General features: G+C 43.0%; 1 protein-coding gene across 1 annotated transcript; it reads left to right on the top strand.

Annotated features, from left to right (window-relative positions):
• The first annotated feature begins 5,719 nt into the window (after nucleotides 1–5,719).
• Nucleotides 5,720–22,001, top strand: LOC139381426 (inorganic pyrophosphatase-like). The gene is made up of 11 exons (XM_071124936.1): nucleotides 5,720–5,860; nucleotides 6,693–6,757; nucleotides 15,836–15,889; nucleotides 16,761–16,880; nucleotides 17,161–17,247; nucleotides 17,599–17,725; nucleotides 17,976–18,103; nucleotides 20,309–20,394; nucleotides 20,659–20,734; nucleotides 20,921–20,960; nucleotides 21,655–22,001. Exons 1-11 carry the CDS (start codon nucleotides 5,800–5,802, stop codon nucleotides 21,684–21,686), a joined length of 876 nt encoding a protein of 291 aa, XP_070981037.1. The 5' UTR covers nucleotides 5,720–5,799; the 3' UTR covers nucleotides 21,687–22,001.
• The last annotated feature ends 400 nt before the right edge of the window (nucleotides 22,002–22,401 follow it).

The following is a 22,401-nucleotide window of genomic DNA, read 5'->3' on the forward strand; positions in this document are numbered from 1 at the left end:
AATCGCAGCAAAAGGTGGCGCTACAAAGTATTAACTTAAGGGGCCTGAATAATTTTGCACGCCCAATTTTTCAGTTTTTGATTTGTTAAAAAAGTTTGAAATATCCAATAAATGTCGTTCCAATTCATGATTGTGTCCCACTTGTTGTTGATTCTTCACAAAAAAATACAGTTTTATATATTTATGTTTGAAGCCTGAAATGTGGCAAAAGGTCGCAAAGTTCAAGGGGGCCGAATACTTTCGCAAGGCACTGTATATGTTCATATTTACCTCAATCACCTCGTACCCTGCACATCGACTCGGTACAGGTACCCCATGTATAGCCAAGCTATCATCAAAGACCATACAATATGAAGATAGGCAGAAACTGCTTCTCAAATAGAAATCCCCAATCACGCTTGTAGGCGATGTAATGGTGAAGTTGGCAAGCTAACACTTCATCAGGTCTAATGGTTGCCTCGCGTTGATCTGAGCATATGCAGGCCATCAAATCAAAGGCACTCCTTCCATATAAAGTTGTTTTTGAAGAAAGTTCAAACATGTGAGTTTGTCATTTTCATGAAGTTGGAGTTATACCACGTCTCTCATTGACTTCTTAAACCCCAAATCGGTATAGGGACAAAGTGGAGTCACAATTCAACGGCTCAGACACTAGAAGTATGTGGCAGAGTCTACAGGCAATCACGGACTACAAAAAGAAAATCAGCCATGTCACGGTCACCGATGTCTTGCTTCCAGCTCCCTCCTTCTCCGTGACCGACGTGAGTAAGATATTTAAACGTGTTAACCCTCGCAAAGCTGCCGGTCCAGACGGCATCCCTAGCCACATCCTCAGAGCATGCACAGACCAGCTGGCTGGTGTGTTTACAGACATATTGCAGACATATTAAATCTCCCCCTATCCCAGTCTGCTGTCCCAACATGGTTTAAGATGGCCACCATGCTTCCTGTACCCAAGAATGCAAAGGTAACTGAAACTATCACCCCATAGCACTCACTTCTTTCACCATTAAGTGTTTGAGAGACAAGTCAAGGGTCATATCACCTCCACCTTACCTGCCACCCTAGACCCACTTAAATTTGCAAACCACCCCAATAGGTCCACAAACAATGTAATTGCCATCACACTGCACACTGCCCTATCCATCTGGACAAGAGGAATACCTATGTAAGAATGCTGTTCATTGACTACAGCTCAGCATTCAACTCCATAATACCCTCCAAGCTCATCATTAAGCTTGAGGCCCTGGGTCTCAACCCCACCCTGTGCGATTGGGTCCTGGACTTCCTGACAGGCCGCCCCCAGGGGGTGAAGGTAGGTAACAACATCTCCACTTGGGGCGGCCCATCTCCACTTCGCTGATCCTCAACACTGGGGTCCCACAAGGGTGGGTGCTCAGCCCCCTCCTGCACTCCTTGTTCACCCATGACTGCGTGGCCATGCACACCTCCAACTCAATCATCAAGTTTGCAGACGACACAACAGTAGTGGGCTTGATTACCAACAACGACGAGACAGCCTATAAGGAGGAAGTGAGGGCACTCGGAGTGTGGTGTCAGGAAAACAACCTCTCACTCAACATCAACAAAACAAAGGAGATGATCGTGGACTTCAGGAAACAGCAGAGGGAGCACCCCCCTATCCACATCGACGGGACAGCAGTGGAGAAGGGGGCAAGTTTTCAGTTACTTGCCGTACACATCACGGACAAACTGAAATGGTCCACCCACATAGACAGTGTGGTGAAGAAGTCACAACAGCACTTCTTCAACCTCAGGAGGCTGAAGAAATTTAGTTTGTCACCTAGAACCCTCACCCTTTTTTACAGATGCACAATTGAGAGCATCCTGTCGGGCTGTATCTCCGCCTGGTACGGCAACTGCACCACCCACAACCGCAGGGCTCTCCAGAGGGTTGTGCGGTCTGCACAACGCTTCACCGGGGGAAAACTATCTGCCCTCCAGGACACCTACTGCACCCGTTGTCACAGGAAAGCCAAAAAGATCATCAAGGACAACAACCACCCGAGCCACTGCCTGTTCACCCCGCTATCATCCAGAAGGTGAGGTCAGTACAGGTGCATCAAAGCTGGGACAGAGAGACTGAAAAATAGCTTCTATCTCAAGGCCATCAGACTGTTAAACAGCCATCACTAACACAGAGAGACTGCCTACATACAGACTTGAAATAAATTGGCCACTTTAATAAATAGATCACTAGTCACTTTAATAATGCCACATTAATAATGTTTACATATCTTGCATTACTCATTCCATATGTATATACTGTATTTTTATACCATCTATTACATCTTTCCTATTCCGCTCGGTCATCGCTCATCCATATATTTAAATGTATATATTATCATTCCATCCATTTACTTAGATTTGTGTGTATTAGGTAGTTGTTGTGGAATTGTTAGATTACTTGTTAAATATTACTGCACTGTCGGAACTAGAAGCACAAGCATTTCACTACACTCGCAATAACATCTGCTAACCATGTAATGTATCAAGGCGCTGGAGAAGATGGCTGACATTTTATGTGCTCCTAACCAACTGTTGTTTTTGTTCGTTTTTTTTGCGTTGTTTAAAAAAAAAAGTAATTATTCTGTACATAATGTTGCTGCTACCGTCTCTTATGACAGAAAATAACTTCTGGACATCAGAACAGCAATTAGTCACCACAAACTGGCAGAAGCTTTCTTTCCTTTAACGAGTCCAACGAGCCCGATGTGAAGGACATACTGCTTCCTGGAAACAGGCCCAAATCCACGTTATTTGCACGACGAGAAGACGGAGAAAAAGAGGACGGAGGTCGGGCTGCCTTCTGAGAATTCGTAGGAGATCGAATAAACCCCGACTGCCTTCTGTTCTACTAGCTAACTTGCAATCATTGGAAAATAAAATCGACGCTCTACGAGGAAGATTAAACTACCAATGGGACATTAAAATCTGTAATATCTCATGCTTCACAGAGTTGTGGTTGAACGACGACATTATCAACATACAGCTGGCTGGTTATACGCTGTATCGGCAGGATAGAACAGTGGCATCTGGTAAGACAAGGGGCGGCGGACTATGTATATTTGTAAACAACAGCTGGTGCACAAACTCTAAGGAAGTCTTAAGGTTTTGCTCACCTGAGGAAGAGTATCTTATGATAAGCTGTAGACCACACTATCTACCTAGAGAGTTTTCATCTGTATTTTTCATAGCTGTCGACATACCACAACAGACCGATGCTGGCACTAAGACCGTACTCATTCCGCCATAAGCAAACAGGAAAACGTTCATCCAGATGCGGCGCTCCTAGGGGCCGGGGACTTTAATGCAGGGAAACTTAAATCTGTTTTTACCAAATTTCTATCAGCATGTTAAATGTGCATCCAGAGGGAAAAAACTCCAGACCACCCTAGACCTCTAGACCAGCCTAGACCACTCTAGACCTCTCCACACACAGAGACGCGTACAAAGCTCGCCCTCCATTTGGCAAATCTGACCATGATTCTATCCTTCTGATTCCTGTTTACAAGCAAAAATTAAAGAAGGAAGCACCAGTGACTCGGTCTATAAAAAAGTGGTCAGATGAAGCAGATGCTTAACTACAGGACTGTTTTGCTAGCACAGACTGGAATATTTTCTGCGATTCTTCCAATGTCATTGAGGAGTCCCCACAGTGACTGTACGTACATACCCCAACCAGAAGCCATGGATTACATTCGCACTGAGCTAAAAGGTAGAGCTGCCACTTTCAAAGAGGCGGACTCTAACCCAGAAGCTTGTAAGAAATCCTGCTATACCCTTCGACAAAGCATCAAACAGGCAAAGTGTCAATACAGGACTAAGATCGACTCGTACTACACCGGCTCCGACGCTCGTCAGATGTGGCAGGGCTTGCAAACTCTTACAGACTACAAAGGGAAGCACAGCCGCGAGCTGCCCAGTGACAACGAGCCTACCAGACGAGCTAAATTACTTCTATGCTCGCTTCGAGATAAGTAACATTGAAACATACATAAGAGCATTAGCTGTTCTGCACGACCGTGTGATCACGCTCTCCGTAGATGTGAGTAAGACCTTTAAACAGGTCAACATTCACAAGGCCTCAGGGCCAGATGGATTATCGGGATGTGTATTCCGAGCATGCACTGACCAACTGGTAAGTGTCTTTACTGACATTTTCACCCTCTCCCTGTCTGAGTCTGTAATACCAACATGTTTCAAGCAGACCACCATAGTCCCTGTGCCCAAGAACACTAAGGTAACCTGCCTAAATGACTACCGACTCGTAGCACTCACGTCTGTAGCCATGAAATGCATTGAAAGGCTGGTCATGGCTCACATCAACACCATTATCCCAGAAACCCTAGACCCACTCCAATTTGCATACCGCCCTAACAGATCCACAGATGATGCAATCTCTATTGCACTCCACATTGCCCTTTCCCACCTGGACAAAAGGAACACCTATGTGAGAATGCTATTCATTGACTACAGTTCAGCGTTCAACACCATAGTGCCCTCAAAGCTCATCAATAAGCTAAGCAAAGACTCCAGCCACTCTGGTCATAGACTCTTCTCTCTACTACCGCACGGCAAGCAGTACGGGAGCGCCAAGTCTAGGTCCAAGAGGCTTCTAAACAGCTTCTACCCCCAAGCTGTAAGACTTCTGAACATCTAATCAAATGGCTACCCAGACTATTTGCATTGCCCCCTCCCCTTTTACTCCGCTGCTACGCTCTGTTAATATCTATGCATAGTCACTGCATAATAACTCTACCTACATGTACATATTACCTCAATTACCTCGACTAACCGGTGCCCCAGCACATTGACTCTGTACCGGTACCCACTGTATATAGTTTTGCTTTGTTATTTTACTGCTGCTCTTTAAATTCTTGTTTCTTTCATTTATTTTATTTTGTATTCTTATTTGTATTATTAAACTGCATTGTTGGTTAGGGGAATGTAAGTAAGCATTACACTACACCTGTTGTATTTGGCGCAAGTTATTTGATCCTGGCCTGGTCTGTTTGGTCTGCTTTGCAAGCGTTTCCAGATGTCTTGCGATGTTGCACCAAACAATTGGCCCAGCATCGTCCCGGGTTTGTTCTTAACTGACTTGCCTAGTTAAATAAAGGTAACGTTTTGAGTGTGGCAACTCAGAACCTCAGTTAAAGTTTGCATATGTGTTTTTGTGTAGAGTTTCCTAATGGTTCATTGATACTTTCCAAGTGGTAAACCCAGACCGTTCTTCAACGAGATTCCAGTTAATAATCACAGAGTTTCTGACTTCCGAGTTGTCTTGAACGCAGCATCAGGGATGATAGACGAGTTTCCCACTAGTAATTACCAGTTGGAGGGGCATTTAAGTGGATTTTTCACAGTCGTATGTGGTAAATACCACCTTCCCACTCGGTTAAGGACACAGCATAACATTTTGTTTGTGATGCTGCGTTAATAGGCAACTCAGATGTGCTAGTCAGAAATAGGAAACGCAGAATGGAAAACTCGTTGTAGAAAGATAATACCCACTTGAAAGGTATCAGAGTCAACCAAATAGAAAGCTCAAAGCAAATAACTAGGTTTATTTTAACTCGGAGGTTCTGAATTTTGATAGCCCGTGAACACTCCATCATGCGTTTATGATTATTCATTATGCGCAGTTGCAGCACACTTTCTAAGCTTTCTGTCTAGAAATGCGCATGTGCAATACAGTTCTAGGTGGATTTATTTGCAACACTCAGTACACTAGCCATCACTGCATCCTCAGCAAGAGCCCAACACAGACTTAACATGAGCTTCACAGTCGAAGAGAGGGGAAACCCCAATACATTGAGCTATCGTTTGTTTTTCAGTAAGTGTGGTCCACTTTTTAATGGAAATATAGCTTAAGCTAGCTTAGTTAATAGCTAGCTATAATACGGCAAGGGTCGAGTCCATTGTGGATTTGCCGGCTTACTAGTGGGATCGGGCCCCACCTCCCACGTGTCACTTATTTATTAATTTTGCGTTGGTTGTATACTCCTAATGTCAAGTTCAAGTGTAGATTTCACAGGTATTTGCACCTAGTTAGGATCGTTGAGTATATGCATACATCAGCGCTTTGACCTTTGCTCCCCATTTGAGTTGAGCAGACATACAGTAACTAGCAATTGCATGGACCAGTTTTGCCGGTTTGCTAGACATGAATTTGCCTTACCGGTATCAAGATCCAATTCAGCTGTTTTAGTGTGTTAAAGTTATCCTGTCATTGTGGTATTTCTGACATTAGTTAGCTAGTCTGCTGGTGTGGAATCCCCAAAAATCTCGATAATATTAGTTAGCTAGTCTTGTTGGGATACCACACCAGTAACCTCGATAAATCATATTTTAGCTATTGTACGTGTGGGTTACGCCCAGTTTCTAAGATCAAGACTAGGCATTAAGACCTGTCAAACAAAAGGTGTTTCTCATGTAACCAGTGTTAGCCTGAATGTATCATTGTTCAAAATGTGATGTAGCAGTTTTTCATATTGGTTGCGTACAGTGCCGCCTTTATGATTGTGCATTTAATTACCATTACACTGGGGGTTAATTGTATCATGTGTAAGTGTATGATTTCTTACTTCCATACATTTACACACACTAAACTTAAAGGTCACTCATAATATCCCATTCTCATGATGTATGTCGTCTGTTCTCTGTAGAAAATGCTGATGGAAAGTATGTCTCCCCATTCCATGACATACCTATGTATGCTGATGAGAGCCAGGTATGTCACATTTATCCTGCTACAACGCCCCATTACATATCACACACACACTGAATGGAGATGGGATATCAATTCAACTGCTTCTTTATAGAAAGATACCCACTTAATCTAACTTTTGACTCATGGTTAAATCTGCAATATTAATCTTTTTGGGTGACCTGAACAAATGCACATAGAAATGTGAGTTGTAGATCTGTCATTCTCATTGAAAGCAAATCTAAGAAGTGGTATATGTTGTTTTTATGTTCTCTATTTCTATGCTTCTCATTCTTAAGTTTCATTTTTGCATCTTTTACTTTCGGTTTTGTACACCAGCTCAAGCAAACATATTAAGTGGTGCAGCGGTCCAAGGCACTGCATCTCAGTGCTAGAGGCGTCACTACAGACCCTAGTTTGATTCCAGGCTGTATCACAACCGGCCGTGATTGGGAGTCCCATAGGATGGAGCACAATTGGCCCAGCGTTGTCCGGGTTAAAGGAATAGATGTATGGAAAGCAAATCAGCTATTTGGGCAGATTTGTTGCCATTCAAGACCGTTTTGCGTGGCTGATTGGGCTGCACTACGAGTCGATAGTAAGCCGGCGAGGTGTTGTGCTTCCTAATGGGTAACATTATTATTGTGTCGCCGGCAGTAGCTACGTGGAATTGTATTTCAAGTAGGATAGCGGAGTACACAATAAATAACTAATATTGATAACTAGGGTTGCAAAGGGTCGGAAACTTTCCGGTAAATTTTCCATGGGAAGTTAAGCCTGGGAATTTTGCTTAAATTCATCAAAAAAGTTAGCTTATAACAGTGAACCTATTATGTGAGATACACATAAGGCAATTCTAGGTCTTGTGGCATATTTTGGTTAAATGATCCCCAATTCAATGGAATTGCAACCCTCTGCATGCACACTGCATTCTTCCATCACATGTACAGCTGATTCTCAGTCTTGCACACTAATTGAGATGCTTTGAGCCCACACTACTACACTGTCTGAGCTAAGGACTACATGCTTTCTGGTAAGTTTTGATTACAATACTGTGTGGGGTGAATATACACTGCTCAAAAAAATAAAGGGAACACTAAAATAACACATCCTAGATCTGAATGAATGTAATATTCTTATTAAATACTTTTTTCTTTACATAGTTGAATGTGCTGACAACAAAATCACACAAATTATCAATGGAAATCAAATTTATCAACCCATGGAGGTCTGGATTTGGAGTCACACTCCAAATTAAAGTGGAAAACCACACTACAGGCTGATCCAACTTTGATGTAATGTCCTTAAAACAAGTCCAAATGAGGCTCAGTAGTGTGTGTGGCCTCCATGTGCCTGTATGACCTCCCTACAACGCCTGGACATGCTCCTGATGAGGTGGCGGATGGTCTCCTGAGGGATCTCCTCCCAGACCTGGACTAAAGCATCCGCCAACTCCTGGACAGTCTGTGGTGCAACGTGGCGCTGGTGGATGGAGCGAGGCATGATGTCCCAGATGTGCTCAATTGGATTCAGGTCTGGGGAACGGGCGGGCCAGTCCATAGCATCAATGCCTTCCTCTTGCAGGAACTGCTGACACACTCCAGCCACATGAGGTCTAGCATTGTCTTGCATTAGGAGGAACCCAGGGCCAACCGCACCAGCATATGGTCTCACAAGAGGTCTGAGGATCTCATCTCGGTACCTAATGGCAGTCAGGCTACCTCTGGCGAGCACATGGAGGGCTGTGCGGCCCCCCCAAAGAAATGCCACCCCACACCATGACTGACCCACCGCCAAACCGGTCATGCTGGAGGATGTTGCAGGCAGCAGAACGTTCTCCACGGCGTCTCCAGACTGTCACATCTGTCACATGTGCTCAGTGTGAACCTGCTTTCATCTGTGAAGAGCACAGGGCGCCAGTGGCGAATTTGCCAATCTTGGTGTTCTCTGGCAAATGAAAAACGTCCTGCACGGTGTTGGGCTGTAAGCACAACCCCCACCTGTGGACGTCGGGCCCTCATACCACCCTCATGGAGTCTGTTTGTGACCGTTTGAGCAGACACATGCACATTTGTGGCCTGCTGGAGGTCATTTTGCAGGGCTCTGGCAGTGCTCCTCCTTGCACAAAGGCGGAGGTAGCGGTCCTGCTGCTGGGTTGTTGCCCTCCTACGGCCTCCTCCACGTCTCCTGATTTACCGGCCTGTCTCCTGGTAGCGCCTCCATGCTCTGGACACTACGCTGACAGACACAGCAAACCTTCTTGCCACAGCTCGCATTGATGTGCCATCCTAGATGAGCTGCACTACCTGAGCCACTTGTGTGGGTTGTAGACTCTGTCTCATGCTACCACTAGAGTGGCTGCACCGCTAGCATTCAAAAGTGACCAAAACATCAGCCAGGAAGCATAGGAACTGAGAAGTGGTCTGTGGTCCCCACCTGCAGAACCACTCCTTTATTGGGGGTGTCTTGCTAATTGCCTATAATTTCAGCCTGTTGTCTATTCCATTTGCACAACAGCATGTGAAATTTATTGTCAATCAGTGTTGCTTCCCAAGTGGACAGTTTGATTTCACAGAAGTGTGATTGACTTGGAGTTACATTGTGTTGTTTAAGTGTTCCCTTTATTTTTTTTGAGCAGTGTATTTTATGACATACATGATTTTTTTGTTAACTAGTAAATATCCTACAGCAAAGTGTGTTTTTAAATCATTTCTAACTTAACAATTTCTGCTAGTTAGTTTTTGCTACCATGTGGGTTTTAACTTGCTTGAGCCTGCTAACTGAGTGTTAATTCACCTGTTTCCATACATGTTTAATTTTAAAACATGTATCTTACAAATGAGTTGTTTTAATCTAACTGCTTAAGTATTTATCTGTACATGGAATTGTATTTAAAAAAACTTTTTTTTTTACAATTATATAATCTTTACAGGAAAATGCCATTGGCACTCTGATGTGTGGAGACATTTCACTGCAGCTAATGTAGAAGGAAAAGCTGTGTACATTTGCAAATACTGTGCCAAATCATATGTGAAGAATGCAACAAAGATGCAGAATCAACTGGCCAAGTGCATAAAGTCCCTCAGCGCTTACAACAAACAATCTCTGACAAAAGTCCCTCTACTTCATTCGAGGTGAAAATGATGAATCCGATAACTTATCGATTGCAACAGCTCATGGTCCTCCTGAAATCAGTAGTTTTTTGACTCAATGGAGGAACATAGTCAGAGAAATGCTGATGAATGTCTTGCTCAAGCTGTGTATGCAACTGGTTCACCTCTGATGCTCACAGGCAACGTGTATTGGAAGAGATTTCTGAATGTTCTTTGCCCAGCATACACCCCTCCAACCAGACATGCTTTATCTACTCATTTGCTGGATGCAGTGTTCAACAGTGTTCAAGTGAAGGTCAAGTGAATCATAGAGAAAGCAGACTGTATTGCAATCATCTCTGATGGGTGGTCGAATGTTCGCGGGCAAGGAATAATCAACTACATCTCTACCCCTCAACCAGTATTTTAGAGCAGACACAAGGGACAGACACACCGGTCTCTACATTGCAGATGAGCTAAAGGCAGTCATCAATGACCTTGGACCACAGAAGGTATTTGCACTGGTGACAGACAATGCTGCAAACATGAAGGCTGCTTGGTCTAAAGAGGAGTCCTGCCCTCACATCACATCCATTGGCTGTGCTGCTCATGCATTGAATCTGTTCCTTAAGGACATCATGGCACTGAAAACAATGGATACAGTCTACAGAAGAGCCAAGGAAATGGTTAGGTATGTGAAGGGTCATCAAGTTATAGCAGCAATCTACCTCACCAAGCAAAGTGAGAAGAATAAGAGCACCACATTGAAGCTGCCCAGCAACACCCGTTGGGGTGGTGTTGTCATCATGTTTGACAGTCTCCTGGAGGGGAAGGCCTCTCCAAGAAATGGCCATATCACAGCCCCTTCAAGAGGATCCTCCTGGATGATGTATTTTGGGGGAGAGTGGCAAGTAGTTTGAAACTCCTGAAACCTATAGCAGTATCCATTGCACATCCTGTCTGACGTTCAAACTCTGCTTGCAGATGTAAGAGAAGAAATCCGTACTGCCCTGCCCACTTAACTGTTGCTCCAAGCAGAGGAAACTTCAGTTCTGAAATACATCAAAAAGCGTGAAGACTTCTGCCTGAAGCCCTGCGTACATGTTGGACCCCAAGTATCCTGGCAAGAGCATTCTGTCTGGTGCAGAGATCAACAACGCCTATGGTGTCATCACTACAGTGTCTCGCCACCTTGGCCTGGATGAGGGCAAGATTCTTGGCAGTCTGGCAGAGTACACTTCCAAGCAAGGGCTTTGGGATGTAGATGCAATATTGCAGTCGTGCCAACATATCTCATCAGCCACCTGGTGGAAGGGACTTTGTGGATCTGAGGCTTTTTCCCCTGTTGCCTTCAAATCCCACAAACCATCAGCTGCCTCAGAGCGCAACTGGTCCTTGTTTGGGAACACACACCAAAGCACGCAACAGGCTGACCAATACAAGGGTTGAGATGGCCATATCACAGTCTGCCGATATGGACAGCCCCATCAAGAGGATCCTCCTGGATTATGTATTTTGGGAGAGAGTGGTAAAGCAGCCTGAAACCTATAGCAGTAGCAATTGCACAGATTGAGGGAGACAATGCCATCCTGTCTGATGTTCAGACTCTGCTTGCAGATGTAAGAGAATAAATCTGTACTGTCCTGACCACTTCACTGTCACTCCAAGCAGAGGAAACTGCAGGGTTGAAAAATTGGCCATCCGGGCAAATTTGATCCTTTTTGAGCCTGACAACGAGCCATCCTCAACAAGGTTGGAAAGTGATAGTGAAGATGAGGCCTCAGAGTCTGATGTTCAAGAGGTGGACATTGAGGAGGTCTAGGGAGAAGACATGGAAGCCTGAGAGGGAGACAACCAAAGCTTTAGTTTCTAGACTATCATTTTACAGATGTATGTTGAAAAGGTTTTTGGGAGATGCGATGGATCATTCAATATTCCCTTTCTTTTGTTGTTCAATGAAATCATTCCATGTGAATATTCATCTCATTTAATTAAAGTTACATTTGTAACTAAATTGTTTTTTTGACTTCTATTGGAAGGATTGAATCATTTGCAATTATGTCTAGTTATGATAAGGTAAAAGGTTTGTTTCTGTCTCCATATATGGTAAATATATCCAATGCAAAAAACATCTACATTTAAATGGTATTAATTTGCATATATTTCCATTAATTCCCACAAAGTTTCCACCTCTGAATATTCCCCAAAATGTTCAACCCTATTGATAACCATCTAGATGTCACCTTGGTTACATGCATGCATGCATGCATACATACATACATACATACATACATACATACATAGTCAACTACTCAATGGTGAGGGCCTGAACAGCAATAATACAGTAACCACACCGGGACACAGTGCCCTTTGCTCCCGCTCGACGAGTACCTAATAGCCAATATCATGGTGACAGTCATAGTAAGCACACACATGCAACGCATGAAACAACAGTACACCCATCATCAATCATTTTTAAAAACTAATAAACAGTCGTCAGTTTTATAACAGAAAATATACAATTATGTGTGAAACTAACAGTGAAATATGACTCGTCCTCGGACTTAAAAACAGAAGTCCTGACTCTCATGGTACGGTAGTTCAATATATAGTAGTTGCCTGGGGAGAAAACTACTGGTGGGGAGTGGACTCCAAGTATCAAATCCCTGACTCCTATTTCTGGGTGTCAAGCTTCGACTCTTAAGATTCTGTATTTTTTGCAACGGATAATTTTTTTTCCGTGGTCTACTTGGAGAACACAAACTCTCATCTTTCACAGCAAAGAAAGACCGAGCTAGCAAGGGAAGAGATGGATGGGAGGGGCACAGCCAGGCATGTCGGCCACCAGGCAGACATTCAGAACAGTGCATTGGTAATCAAAAGATCTAGGCTATAGGCTATCGCAATGCTATGTTTCGCAATTTCTTGGATTACAAGGTCTTGAGCAAGTTCATTTAAGTAGGGGCTATCAGTGAGTATGCTGAGCTATTCTACACGTAACAGACCAAAAACAAAACACATGAGTTTTTCATAGCGAACAGAAAGGGGAGTAGGTGAGTGAGAGTTCGGATCGGGGCAGGCAGAGAGACGGTCAGAACCGTGAGCACAGGCTATACCAGTGGTTCCCAACTTTTTTTTGGTTACTGTACCACTAACTGAATTTTGTTGTGCCCGGAGTACCCCTGAAGTACCCCCTCATGTACATTTTACCAGTAAGCTTACGGTCTCATAAGTTCAAGTACCCCCTGCGGATAGGACAATACTCCCAGGGCAGGGATCCTAGAACCACTGGGCTATACTGTATCTTGGTAATCTGTATGTATCATCCCATAAGATATCGCTTAAATAGTATTTATATATTCAAACAAAATGGGCCTTTTATAGGCAAATGGGCAGCATCATGCTCATGTCAGTCCTCTTGAACACGTGTTGTCTTCCTAGTAGGACTGCAATATATGAGATGGTGTGTGTGTGCGCGCATTCGTTTCTGCGTGTTTTGGGAGTCGAGCAAGAGTCGACTCCTGCGATTCTACCTACAGAAGTCAGAGCTGACACCAAAAATCCTGAAGTCATTCACCACAAAAACATCTCAATCAAAACCGTCTAACCTATAGCAGAGCGGTCTCTATACACCCACTACTTTCCTTTCGACACACCCACTCGCGCATTCACCAATGAAAATGAAATGAAAATATATTTCACAGCGGTTTAGATGGTACAGTGACTCTACACCAGGTATTCCCACCTGGGTACGGGGGTACGCCAAGTAAAAATGTGATTCCATTTCTATTTTCCAACAGGGCTATACATTTGGGTGAGGTTTTCTCGCCTGAGTAGCCTCGTTTCACTGCCTAAAATGAAGCCATCTAGTGTTCAGCTAAATAACAACACAATGTCAAATAGGTAGCTTAGACAGGTAGCTTAGTCAAATGTTTTATTTTATTTAACTTTTATTTAACCAGGTAGGCCAGTTGAGAACAAATTCTCATTTACAACTGCGACCGGGCCAAGATAAAGCAAAGCAGTGCGACACAAACAACAACACAGAGTTACACATGGAATAAACAAACGTACAGTCAATAACACAATAGAGAGAAAAAAAAGTCTATATACAGTGTGTGCAAATGGCGTGAGGAGGTTAGGCAATAAATAGGCCATAGTAGCAAAGTAATTACAATTTAGGAGATTAACACTGGAGTGATAGATGAGCAGATGATGTGCAAGTAGTGATACTGGTGTGAAAAAGAGCAGAAAGGTAAATAAAAACAATATGGGTATGAGGTAGGTGGATTGGGTGGGCTATTTACAGATGGACTATGTACAGCTGCAGCGATCGGTTAGCTGCTCAAATAGCTGATGTTTAAAGTTAGTGAGGGAAATTTTAAGTCTCCAGCTTCAGCGATTTTTGCAATTCGTTCCAGTCACTGGCCGCAGAGAACTGGAAGGAAAGGCGGCCAAATGAGGCGCTGGCTTTGGGTATGACCAGTGAGATATACCTGCTGGAGCGTGTGTTACGGGTGGGTGTTATCGTGACCAGTGAGATGAGGTAAGGCTGAGCTTTACCTAGCATAGATTTATAGATGACCTGGAGCCAGTGGGTCTGGCGACGAATATGTAGCGAGGGCCAGCCGACTAGAGCATACAGGTCGCAGTGACCATGTAACGCTTTTACAAAATGTGCTGGTTATCAAGGGGCAAAGTATTGACACGTTTTAATGAACTGAGAGACAAGCTTAAAGATCTTTACTGACCCATCATTTTCACTTGTCTGACCGCTTGCATGATGATGAGTTTCTCACACGACTGGCTTATCTGGGTTATGTTTTTTCTCGCCAGAATGATCTGAATCTAGGATTACAGGGACAACTCTATTCAATGTGCGGGACAAAATTGAGGCTATGATTAAGAAGTTGGACCTCTTCTCTGTCTGCAAGAACAACACACAGGTCTTTCCATCATTGTATGATTTTTTTTTTTTGTGTGCAAATTAACTCAAACTTAAGGACAATTTCAAATGTGATATAGCGAAGCACCTGCGTGAGTTGGGTACACAATCATGCAAGTACTTTCCCGAAACGGATGACACAAACAACTGTATTCGTTATCACTTAGAATTTTAGCAACCAGGAAATGCTAGAGTGGTTTCTGCATACTGCACCTTTAAAGATGTCATTGAGTTATTGTATCTCCATAGCATTCGTGGTTGGAATTGTTTGTAATGTATTCATTTTTGTTCCCTATGCGTGTGGGAGAGTAGGAGTACCGCTAGTAATGTCAGTCTGTTTGTCAAAGCAATGGTCTTTACCACTTCAACACTGAACTCTTTAATCATTGTCTTATCTCTCTGGAGTAATATATCAGAGTTGGATGGCCTTTCCTTTCCTCCAACATAGCCATAGGCATAAATAAATTATTGCTGGGTATATTGATATCATGAGACACAAGTATGAAAATGTATTCACTCACTACTGTAAGTTGCTCTGGATAAGCACTTCTGCTAGAAAATGTGGGGGATTTAAGATACTCTTTGAAGAGGTAGGGTTTCAGATGTTTTCAGGGCAGGGGCAGGAACAGGGACTCTGCTGTCCTAGCTTCAAGGGGAAGCTAGTACCAACATTAGGGTGCCAGGACAAGGAAGAGCTTGGACTGGGCTGAGCGGGAGCTGCCCTTCCGTAGGGGTGGGAGGGTTAAGAGACCAGAGGTTGCAGAACGTAGTGCTCGGGTTGGGGGTGTAGGGTTTGAGCATTGCCTGGAGGTAGGGAGGGGCAGTACCTCTTGCTGCTCCGTTGGCAAGTACCATGGTCTTGTAGTGGATGCAAACTTTGTCTGGTAGCCAGTGGAGTGTGTGGAGGAGGGGGGTGACATGGGAGAACTTGAAGGTTGAACACCAAGCGGTCTGCAGTGTTCTGGATGAGTTGCAGGGGTTTGATGGCACAAGTGGGGAGCTCAGCGAACAAACATCTTTGTTTACTACTAATGAAGTATGAGTCATTGCTTTCTTCTCTTTCAGAACATTTTCCATGTGGTTGTTGAAGTACCAAGGTGGACAAATGCAAAGATGGAGGTAGGTTCACCTTGATTGATTTTTATTAGCCAGTTAAAAACAATACATACTGTCTTCAGAAATTTTTCTAATATTGATCAAATATTTTTCCTCATCAATCTACACACAATACCCCATAATGACAATGTGAAAACAGGTTTTTAGAATGTTTTGCAAATGTATTAAAAAGAAAAAACATACCTTATTTACATAAGTATTCAGACTATTTGCTATGAGACTCGAAATTGATCTCCGGTGCATCCTGTTTCCAATGATCATCCTTGAGATCTTTCTACCACTTGATTCGAGTCCACCTGTGGTAAATTCAATTGATTGGACACGATTTGGAATGGCACACACCTGTCTATATAAGGTCCCACAGTTGACAGTGCATGTCAGAGCAAAAACCAAGCCATGAGGTCGAAGGAATTGTCCGTAGATCTCTGATCCAGGATTGTGTCGAGGCACAGATCTGGGTAAGGGTACCAAAACATTTCTGCCGCATTAAAGGTCCCCAAGAACACAGTGGCCTCCAACATTCTTAAATGGAACAAGTTTGGAACCACCAAGCCTTCCTAGAGCTGGCCGCCCGGTCAATCTGAGCAATCGGGGGAGAAGGGTCTTAGTCAGGGAGGTGACTAAGAACCCGATGGTCACTCTGACAGAGCTCTAGAATTCCTGCGTGGAGATGGGAGACAACCATCTCTGCAGCACTCCACCAATCAGGCCTTTATGGTAGAGTGACCAGACGGAAGCCACTCCTCAGGAAAAGGCAGCCTGCTTGGAGTTTGCCAAAAGGCACTTAAAGACGTGAGAAACAAGATTCTCTTGCTAGTCAAGCAAAATAAGACACAAAAGATAATTCAATAATGTTTGGCTTTTCTACTTCCAGATTGCAACCAAAGACCCATTGAACCCGATCAAGCAGGATGTGAAGAAGGGGAACCTACGTTACGTCGCCAATGTTTTCCCCCACAAAGGCTACATCTGGAACTATGGAGCAATACCTCAGGTCAGACAGTCACCAAACTGCACATGGTCTGAAATGCAAGTACAGGCTTGCGACTGTACAAGACTTTTGGCATTCCAACATAATCCTTGTAGTGTGTCACTGTTTCTGCATTCAAACATTACGATGCAGACTAATACGTTTGTAGAAGCAGACCCACGCTACATGTCCAACTCAATTCATTGATCACCTAGAGTTGAAATGGCCATGATTGCCAAGTTCTCTGTCATATGAACTAAATATCACAATCTCTTTTGACTGTGGTATTTCTCTTTCTCGGTAGACTTGGGAGGATCCCGGGCACAAAGATGAAGACACTGACTGCTGTGGTGACAATGACCCCATCGACGTCTGTGAAATCGGTACCAAGGTACAGCACTTTATCCTCTAACTACTATTAACCTTTGGAGCCTTTTTTAAGATCTTGATATTTTTTCTTCCTTTCAATCTCTGCCGTTCCTACATGCTTAAGGTGTCATTCAAAGCAGCTTTTCGTCACCTAAGCAAGGTGTCCAATTTCAAGAAAGTATGCCCGCCAATTTAGCTGGGTTTGTTACATCATCAGCTGCCTACACAGATATTGTGTTATGAGCTTTGTTTATGGTTGCGTGATGAAATGCACTTTCCTTAAGCATGTGATCTGCTTTCTGACCATCATTGAAAGTGACCAATATCTTACTTTTCTATGCTGTACTGATCATGAATCTGCCTCCTCCTCCAGGTGTGTTCGCGTGGGGAGGTGATCAAGGTGAAGGTATTGGGGGTTTTGGCCATGATCGACGAGGGGGAGACGGACTGGAAGGTCATAGCCATCAACGTGGAGGACCCTGAAGCTAAGGACCTGAATAGTAAGCATTGGAGGAGCTAGATGTGGACTAAACAGAGAATCCCTAATATAACAGGCCATTCCTTAATAGTGCCCATTTAGCCAAGTCACTGCATATAGTAGTATTGGAATATGATTGCTCAAGTGAAGAATGCGACGATTGAACAATGCATCTATGTTTTCCCAAATGTGGGTGTGTGGCTGCGTGCATGTGTGTCTACTTCCCCCCCACTCCTTTTCCCTCACCCGTCACCCTATCCTGTGAACCTCAGACATCGGTGACATCCAGAGGCTGAAGCCAGGTTACTTGGAGGCCACCGTGGACTGGTTCAGGAAGTACAAGGTACCAGATGGGAAACCAGAGAACCAGTTTGCCTTCAACGGAGAGTTCAAAGACAAGGTATCCATCTTGTACCCCATACACAGGAGTTTGTGTTCTGTAAACTTTTGGCCCCGAGCCAGAATGGCTCATCTCCTGTCTCTGTAGTATTTGGCAAGGTATTGTAACCTTGAAGTTGTCACAGCCTTGTTACAGTAGCTACATCCATCCTCATCAACATACTTTTAATTTATCTATTTACCTTGTACCACATCCACCCTCATCTAAAACAGATTTTTCAATCTAGATACAGTTGAAGTCGGGAAGTTTACATACACCTTAGCCAAATGATTTAAACTCAGTTTTTCACAATTCCTGACATTTAATCCTAGTAAAAATTCCCCGTCTTGGGTCAGTTAGGATCACCACTTTATTTTGAGAATGTGAAATAGTAGTAGAGTGATTTTATTTCAGCTTTTATTTCTTTCATCACATTCCGAGTGGGTCAGAAGTTTACATACACTCAATTAGTATTTGGTAGCATTGCCTTTAAATTGTTTAACAAACATTTTGGGTAGCCTTCCACAAGCTTCCCACAATAAGTTGGGTGAATTTTGGCCCATTCCTCCTGACAGAGCTGGCGTAACTGAGTCAGGTTTGTAGGCCTCCTTGCTCGCACACGCTTTTTCAGTTTTGCCCACAATTTTTCTATAGGCTTGAGGTCAGGGCTTTGTGATGGCCATTCCAATACCTTGACTTTGTTGTCCTAATGTCTTGAGATGTTGCTTCAAAATATCCACATCATTTTCCGCCCTCATGATGCCATCTGTTTTGTGAAGTGCACCAGAGACTCCTGCAGCAAAGCACCCCCACAACATGATGATGCCACCCCCGTGCTTCACGGTTGGGATGGTGTTCTTTGGCTTGCAAGCCTCCCCCTTTTTCCTCCAAACATAACGATGGTCATTATGGCCACACAGTTCTATTTTTGTTTCATCAGACCAGAGGACATTTCTCCAAAAAGTACGACCTTCGTCCCCATGTGCAGTAGCAAACTGTAGTCTGGCTTTTTTATGGCGGTTTTGGAACAGTACGCTTCTTCCTTGCTGAGCGACCTTTCAGGTTATGTCAATATAGGACTTGTTTTACTGTGGATATAGATACTTTTGTACTGTTCTGGGATTGATTTGCACTTTTCACACCAAAGTACGCTCATCTCTAGGAGACAGAATGCGTCTCCTTCCTGAGCGGTGTGATGGCTGCGTGGTCCCATGGTGTTTATACTTACGTACTATTGTTTGTACAGATGAACGTGGTACCTTCAAGTGTTTGGAAATTGCTCCCAAGGATGAACCAGACTTGTGGAGGTCTACAATTTATTTTCTGAGGTCTTGGCTGATTTCTTTTGATTTGCCCATGATTTTAAGCAAAGAGGCACTGAGTTTGAAGGTAGGCCTTGAAATACATCCACGGGTACACCTCCAATTGACTCAAATGATGTCAGTTAGCCTATCAGAAGCTTCTAAAACCATGACATCGTTTTCTGGAATTTTCCAAGCTGTTTAAAGGCACAGTAAACTTAGTGTATGTAAACTTCTGACCCACTGGAATTGTGATACAGTGATATATAAGTGAAATAATCTGTCTGTTAACAATTGTTGTAAAAATTACTTGTCATGCACAAAGTAGATGTTAGTTTTGGCAAGTCAGTTAGGATGTTTTGCTAACAAGAATGTTGTGTAGTGGTTGAAAAACTAGTTGTAATGACTCCAACCTAAGTGTATGTAAACTTCCGACTTCAACTGTTCATGGATAGTTGTTTAGCCTGAATGTCAGTCTGTCTGCAATAGCCTTGTTAAATGTTGCGTTGTTGAATGCAAGAAAAGTCTGGTACCAAGGCTAGATTGCGTTCGCCAGATAGAGGCAAATTCAGTTTGTTGCACAAGAACTGACATTTTTTTAGCAAGACCCATAGGGACTTTATTATCCTGTTGCAACATAGTATGTCCCTGAGGATGCGATAACCTTTTTACAATATACAGTGTCCAATGAAGTTCAATACAGGCTTGTTTGAAAGTGATCGGTTCAGCTAAAATACAGAAATGCGTAGTGCTGTTTTCACGGACATAGATGAAGACTATCCTGGACTAAAATGCACTCACATTTGGGATTCTCCATTGAGTTTGCATTTTCCAGGAGTAGGCTTTATCTGTGTCTGGAAAACCACCCCAAACTGGATGTTTCCTTGCCCTACAACAACCTCAGCTCTGTGTTTCCCCTTCTCAGGAATTTGCCATTGAGACAATCAAGAGCACCCATGGCTTCTGGAAGGCACTTATCTCTCAGAAGACCAACTCTGGAGGACTCAACTGGTGAGGAGAACATACACGATTTGCAATCCTCGTACAGTAAAATACCTCTAAAACTGGCATTTGTTACAGTCCCATCATCTTAAAATCATTACTGTAAATTAGATCAATCTTTAAAGGCCCAATCCGTAATTCTAACATGTAAGCCCCGCCGCTTAATTTGTGAAATTAGACCTTACTTCTGAAGAACAAGCAAAAACTTGTTTGAATCTGAATATAAAATGAATCAATACCTGACTGATGTGACCTTTTTCTCCAATCCTGCAGTAAAAACACGTGTGTGTCGGCTGACGACAGCCCCTTCTGCTGCTCCACGGACGAGGCCAAGGCTGTCATAGAAGAGGTCAGTACCGTCTGCTTCTCTATGGCTAGTTTCTAGAACTTCAGGGTCGGGTCAGACCTGTCTCCTTTATGTGCCGTGCTCCTACATGCCTCTGCTGTGGTCAAACATGTCTAGCATATACATTTATAAATTGCTCAATCAGACCATCCAATTATGTGTATTTATTTATGTTTGGACTTTTTTTAGACAACCCCTTGTGGAACCGAAGATCCTATCCCCTGCTCAGGTAAGTCTCTTTAAAATAATTTTTACCTCAAGATTGTGAAACGTTTACTATGAATCTACTTTGTTTTATTGAATATTGTGAAAATGTGTTGGACGGGCGCTGATAATGCAATTGTTATTTGGTTAATTCTGCCTATTTGCTTGAACATATAATAAAAACAGTTTTAAATGAATCAACAAAAATGAAATAACTCCCATAGTTAATAATGATCCTTGCTATGATCATATATTTACGTATTGGATCCTGACTTGACTCTGATATTTATTTGACATATTGGAAACCTCCAACTCTTTGTGGTCACTTTATGACCAACCTGGAATGATAGGAAAGGACTGCATGGTTGTACACACATATTTTATTTTATGACGGTCAATTCCATTGCTATTCAGGAAGTAAGCTAAAATTCCAATGACATTTTTCGTCAGTGGGGAAAATTTGAATTTCAGTTTACGTCTTGAATTGAAATGGAATTGACCCAATGGATTCATGTGAATTCACTGGGGTGGCAGGTAGCCTAGTGGTTAGAACCAGGTAGCCTAGTGGTTAGAACCAGGTAGCCTAGTGGTTAGAACCAGGTAGCCTAGTGGTTAGAACCAGGTAGCCTAGTGGTTAGAGCGTTGGACTAGTAACCAAAAGGTTGCAAGAAAAACTTGACTTACTCTACACATCTAATCATGTGATTTTCTATTTCCAGTGGATAAATGGTTCTACTATGAGAAGGAGTAACTTTAAGATGAAGACTCAATGGACCAGTGTCTCACCTGTTTAGCAAGTGTACTTGAAGATCATAGACTTAACGACAGTTAGGGGTGTGGCTGCGAAAGAATAGACTCTTCTCCATACTCTGAAGATAAGAGAAGATGGGGCAAAAAGAGTGAAATAATGTCTGAGGAAATGTGTTGTTACTGTTATTTAACAAACGTCTCATTGGAGATGTGCTGTCGAACAGATAGTACTGGTAGTGTGCTTCCTATAGCTAGCAACTCATGTACTGTATGGGATCGTAATTCCTTAAATAAAGCTTTATCTGTAAAACAAAAATACTATGATCGTTTTGTTGGATAATGTAAAAAAAAAATGTAATAACTTTCAATTTGATTTTGTCTGACATTTTGTAGGAAGTTGTACTCTGTTACCCAGCTGACATTTAGATGAGGGCTGATTTGGTTACCTTTGCTTGTAATGTTGTGTTCTACTGCCATCTAGCGGCCATTTTCTAAACCAAGGCGCTCAGGAATTGTCATTTAATTTTTTTAACTAGGCAAGTCAGTTAAGAACAAATTATTATTTACAATGACGGCCAAATCTTTCCCTAACCTGGACGACGCTGGGGCAATTGTGCGCCGCCCTATGGAACATTCTCTGCATAGTGGTGCGACTATAAATTGCCATTCGTGTATTTTTAGATTTGAAAAATATATAAACTGTTTTGATGTGAGAT

The sequence above is a fragment of the Oncorhynchus clarkii genome, chromosome 23 (genome assembly GCF_045791955.1).
Source record: "Oncorhynchus clarkii lewisi isolate Uvic-CL-2024 chromosome 23, UVic_Ocla_1.0, whole genome shotgun sequence".
NCBI classification, from domain to species: Eukaryota; Metazoa; Chordata; class Actinopteri; order Salmoniformes; family Salmonidae; genus Oncorhynchus; species Oncorhynchus clarkii.

Excerpts from the sequence above, each read along its gene's own strand:
- LOC139381426 (XM_071124936.1), top strand. The coding sequence starts at position 5,800 with ATGAGCTTCACAGTCGAAGAGAGGGGAAACCCCAATACATTGAGCTAT. Across the intron at positions 17,248-17,598 it reads TCTGTGAAATCGGTACCAAG|GTGTGTTCGCGTGGGGAGGT; the intron begins GTACAGCACTTT and ends CTCCTCCTCCAG. Across the intron at positions 20,961-21,654 it reads AGATCCTATCCCCTGCTCAG|TGGATAAATGGTTCTACTAT; the intron begins GTAAGTCTCTTT and ends TTCTATTTCCAG.